The sequence below is a fragment of the Metschnikowia bicuspidata genome (genome assembly GCF_001664035.1).
Source record: "Metschnikowia bicuspidata var. bicuspidata NRRL YB-4993 chromosome Unknown METBIscaffold_3, whole genome shotgun sequence".
In the NCBI taxonomy this organism is placed as follows: Eukaryota; Fungi; Ascomycota; class Pichiomycetes; order Serinales; family Metschnikowiaceae; genus Metschnikowia; species Metschnikowia bicuspidata.
The window spans coordinates 218,960-223,980 of record NW_017387733.1 but is presented as its reverse complement, the minus strand read 5'-3'; the positions used below and the strand labels follow the sequence as shown (position 1 = coordinate 223,980).

The window sequence follows — 5,021 nt, the reverse complement described above, 5'->3', positions numbered from 1 at the left end:
GTCGTCGTTACCCCCTTCAGGTCTAGTGATGTAGACTGTTGCTTCCACCTTGGTGTTCTTCAAGGAACTCAATTCTTCCCAGACCCATTCAATGGTCAGGATTTCACGAAGGACCCAGATTAATTTGATCCACTGTTTAGCATTGTTTGCAGACTTTTGAGCCAAGTCGTAGCATTCCGAGAAAATGCCTGGGATTCCATTTCCTCCGGCAACAAACACAACATTATCCTGGTGCTTGACAGAACAAGCTTCGCCATATGGTCCTTCCACGCAGACCCTGATAGTACCTGTCTTTCCAGGTCTCGTTGCCAACAATTTGGTGAGATAATTGGTGGCACCTTTCTTTGTCTTGAGAACGAAGACAATTTTGTTTTCTTCAACGGTGGAGTCCAAGAACGTAAATGGGTGCGATTGCCAGAAATACCAACTGTGGCAGAAGTACACCCATGCATGACCACCAGGCACGGAAGGCCAGTGGTTCGGTTTTGGAACCACCACTCGCAAGCAGTCATCGGCAAGCAAAGTCACAGTAGCCTGGGGAAAGCCAAACCAGATCATCCGGAGAATTCTGACAAGTCTGTCAAATGACCACACGGCAACGGATGCAAATACCCATTCCATGAACATCCGGTTCTCAAGGTGCCTCCAAGCACCTAAAACAAATGCAAGTGCCATCATAATATGGATGGCCAAAAATACTTCATAGAATTGACGACGCAAGAAGAGCAAGCCTTGAAAGCAAATAACAGCCCCAGCCACAGTTCCGACAACACCATAGATCATGTACTCCCTGCTCATACGTGCAGCATAGTTTCCAGCTTTGACGAAGATAACTGTGTAAGCAATAGAGTGCACAAATACCAAAGCCACGATGACCCTCCCAATCCATCTGTGGTATAACACAAATGTTGAGAACTTCCACCGCGTGAACCACTGAAGAAAATTGTTTCTCCCCCCAATCAAGATCAACATCGGAAGTAGCATTGTTCCGATAACACCTGTCCTGTCTGAAACGTATCGCAACACTGCAGAGTATCGGGTTTCAAACAATGGGTTCCCTTCTTCCCAGTCCATGTATAATGCATTAAAAAGAAAAGTCATCCAAAAAAAGCCCGAAAGAATGATGGTTTCTAATCTTGATGGGACAAGGAAGTTGAAAATTCCGAAGAATTCCTGATGATTAGTCTTCTTCTTTTTGACGAGAGCCGGTAAAGTAATATATTTTCTCCACGCTTTCGAAATGGGTCCGTTACACGTGCTTCTTAAACTTGGAAACACAACAACGGACCAATTGCAGGCAGCTGCAACGACAAACGCAAAAGCCCAATAAGCATAGAGTGCATCGGAGAACCAATATGACCAGTTAAAGTTTCCATAGAATGCTTCATAGGCGTGGAAGTACAGGGTGGCCAATGTTTCATTGACGTAAATAGGGTAATCAATGATATTGGCCGAGCTGGATCCTGTTTTCCGAAACAGTTTTGGAGAGTAGTCATTTATATCTAATGATTTAGTGGTGCTGCTTTCCTGAAGCAGGTCGTAGCTTCTGGCACTCAATGATTTGGATACTTCAGTGAAATTCTCTCCATTTTCACTGAGATAGTCTAGCGAATCATCAAGATCTGAGATGGTGATGGTGACATCCTGTGTGGCACAATAACTGACAAAGTACCTGAAGAAGTCCGTGGTATCTTCCTTAAGGTACTGAGCGCAGCCTGCTAATGAAGCCATTGCGTTTTCATTCGAGCAGTAGCACTCATAAGACCTCGAGCTTTGATCGGAGCAGAAGCTTGCGGTGGTATAGAGGGCGTTGTGACATGATCTGAGCTCCATGTATTCCTTCTGATAGACTGCGAAACTCATAAATTCGGAAGCAGCCACAGCTGCTACAAGACAGAGGGTAGCGAAGCAAGGCGCAAAAATCCTCATTGAACTGATATCTGAAAAATTGTTAGCCTGATTTCAAGCTTGAAGAATGCTCTTATATGTTGCATTCCGATATTCTTCAGCACTTCTTAAGCACGGCTCGTTATTGGCCCATTCCCTCTGTTCGGCAATATACGTGGATCATAAGAACTCATGCATGATCGTGCGTTTGATGAAAAAGATATTCTCTCGCACCGGGCGGCAATGAGTCTGAGATCTGGAATGTAGATCATACTCCTGCGATATTTAGTAATCATATTGCAAGTTTCTTCATTACTTGGCAAAGGTGATGTTTTCAGTCATTTGTTTTCCTTGGTTATGTCTTCGATTTTCTCAGCTTTTTGCTCGCTGGCTTTTGAAGTTGAGGCGCCACGTTCACGCTTTGCCAAGAAATGTAATTTTGATCAATTGCACGACAAACGTGTATGTTGGGCATGATTGCAGTTATCAATACGATCATGCAGGATCTGGATATGCGTTGGGTAGGAGGCATTGTAAGTTTCACAGACATTTGTTCGCTGTTCGTTTCTTTCTCTCTATTGGATATGCTCCCACAGGTGATCTGTGTTTTGGAATGAAAGAAGACACGCTTTGTGGCAAGCGTGTCGAGATTTTGCATTACTTTCGGTGCATGCCTGACCCGTTTTACGAACGCACATCAAACTGCGCCTAATCCCTCGTTATATACCAGATACCTTTTCATCGTTTTGATCAGAGTTACTACGTACAGTTTTCGCAATACTGCTCGGTACAAGTTACCCAAATGACTTCCTTTCGAGGAGGTATTTAGATTCAAGCATTGCTGTTGCAGGAGCAGAGCAAGCAGTATAGAGGAAAGAAAACAAAGGGGTGAGTGAAAAACTATCGCTCCCGCTCGGCTATATCTTGCGGGTAGCTCGCATCGGTGCATCGATGATCTTGATTTGGAATTTGACTAAGGCTATAAAAGACTCCCACTTCATCAAAGAAGAATACTTGTTATCAAACATGTTTATTTCTCATTTTTTCGAGCAACTCAGTATCCATTACCAGGTATGAGTTTTCTTGGCACCGCCTCGTGTATAAACAAAACCTTAAAGCCAGTGTCGTTTGATTCGCGAAGCGGTACGGGCTCGAGCCATACGCGAAAATTGTGTATGGGTGCCCAAACTCACATTCCCGCATATGGAGTTATTATTGCACAACGGAGTATTGAATTGCAAACTCCCAACACTCAATGCTTTCGAAGTATCGGAAGTCAAAATAATGACATGAAAAAATGCAATCAAGCGGTTTCTTTGACTTTCATCTTGGAATTGGTGTCCAGTCTTTAGAGGCTAACCGAAACTAAAAGCTAAAAAAAAAACTTTTTAGACGTTGGCGTGCGTGCGCCCAATATACAGCTGACATCGCAAAACTCGTGCAGACACTACAATTAAAGAGCTACTGTTCTGGCTATACGAATTTGTGGCCGCTTGAGGAAAAACGCTCATGAAACTGGACAGTGGCGTTCAAGCATACCTGGCAAAGCAGCTTTCAGTATCTCTTTATGTAATTTGCTTTTTCCCATGTATTTCAGTTCTTCCAGTTTCAATCAAACTTCGCACGCTAGTGAAATTCCGAGACGGCTTTCGGCCAAACGCGAAGTGCGAAGTATGACAACCCGGGTCCGAGCCGGTTTTAACAATGCGGGGCATCAGTTTGCATTTTCTTGCAGACGCCGCGAAATTTACGGGGTGCCATTATACATCAAACTGTTTAGTCTTCCAACACTCAAGAAAAGTCCGTCCATTAAGGAGAGGAATTTTCTTGACTACTGCAACGAACGTGTGTATTCGAAGCTGCGACCTGTCACCAACAAGCGACCAAGTGTGCCAAGATAGTTCTGTGATCCACATCGTAAATCCGGATTGATCACTGTTGCAGCTCAGAGACACCCCATGCTCAAGAATCTAGTGAAAAAGAACATTGAAATTTACGAATGAGTTTTATATCTACTCTCCTGAAAAAATAAATGGCTCGCTGGTTCAGCAAGTACCTCGACTCTCATTATGCACTCTGGATGCTGCAACTAGCAGGAAAAGGTATATACTTGCTTCCGGCTGGATGGATGAGTACCACCTCGAGAAAATTGTTTGTCCATTTTTCAAAGGAATTAGAGAAAATCCATGCATTCGACTCATTCTTTGTTTTGGGAATCCTTTTATGTTGTCGCTTTACAATTTTGACGCATCTCGACTTCAAACTACTACCATCGCACACAACTCTTGATGAAAACACATGGTCATATATTCAAGGTCAGTCTTGCCCTTAACCAAAAAAAAAGGGAATCATGCCCATACTTGCAATTGTTCGAAGAAATCGACACGCTTCTCCGTCTTGTCGATTTTCTGGACAACAGCATATCTCAAGTCATCTACCATAATGGGGTGTCCACAAGTAATGAACGCAGCACTACCAGCAGCTTCCTCTGTTTCTTTGTCGACTATAGCATCCATCAGTGGCCGACCGGACTTGAATGTCACGTGAGGGAAATGTTGACGTAGACGATCAAAGATGTCCATCCCTTCTTTAGAGAGACTTTCTTTTTCATCGGTCGAGGACGACTCACTCCTGCAAGTCATACGTTGAAGAAGAACGTCGTCGTTACCCCCTTCAGGTCTAGTGATGTAGACTGTTGCTTCCACCTTGGTGTTCTTCAAGGAACTCAATTCTTCCCAGACCCATTCAATGGTCAGGATTTCACGAAGGACCCAGATTAATTTGATCCACTGTTTAGCATTGTTTGCAGACTTTTGAGCCAAGTCGTAGCATTCCGAGAAAATGCCTGGGATTCCATTTCCTCCGGCAACAAACACAACATTATCCTGGTGCTTGACAGAACAAGCTTCGCCATATGGTCCTTCCACGCAGACCCTGATAGTACCTGTCTTTCCAGGTCTCGTTGCCAACAATTTGGTGAGATAATTGGTGGCACCTTTCTTTGTCTTGAGAACGAAGACAATTTTGTTTCTTCAACGGTGGAGTCCAAGAACGTAAATGGTGCGATTGCCAGAAATACCAACTGTGGCAGAAGTACACCCATGCATGACCACCAGGCACGGAAGGCCAGTGGT

The 5,021-nt window shown here is 44.0% G+C and overlaps 2 protein-coding genes across 2 annotated transcripts in view; both read right to left on the bottom strand.

Annotated features, from left to right (window-relative positions):
- Positions 1-2,271, bottom strand: part of METBIDRAFT_55032 (ferric reductase family protein) — a 3,595-nt gene extending 1,324 nt beyond the window's left edge. Inside the window, exon 1 of the mRNA XM_018858294.1 lies at positions 339-2,271. Coding sequence (XP_018711426.1) covers positions 339-1,929 — 1,591 coding nt within the window. The 5' untranslated portion in view covers positions 1,930-2,271. The remainder of the gene's footprint in view (positions 1-338) is intronic.
- A 1,633-nt stretch (positions 2,272-3,904) lies between these two features.
- Positions 3,905-5,021, bottom strand: part of METBIDRAFT_68849 (ferric reductase family protein) — a gene marked incomplete at its 5' end in the record, with an annotated part of 3,179 nt that continues 2,062 nt past the window's right edge. The window contains one exon of the mRNA XM_018858374.1: positions 3,905-4,831. Within this exon, the coding sequence (XP_018711425.1) occupies positions 4,236-4,831 (596 nt within the window). The 3' untranslated portion in view covers positions 3,905-4,235. The remainder of the gene's footprint in view (positions 4,832-5,021) is intronic.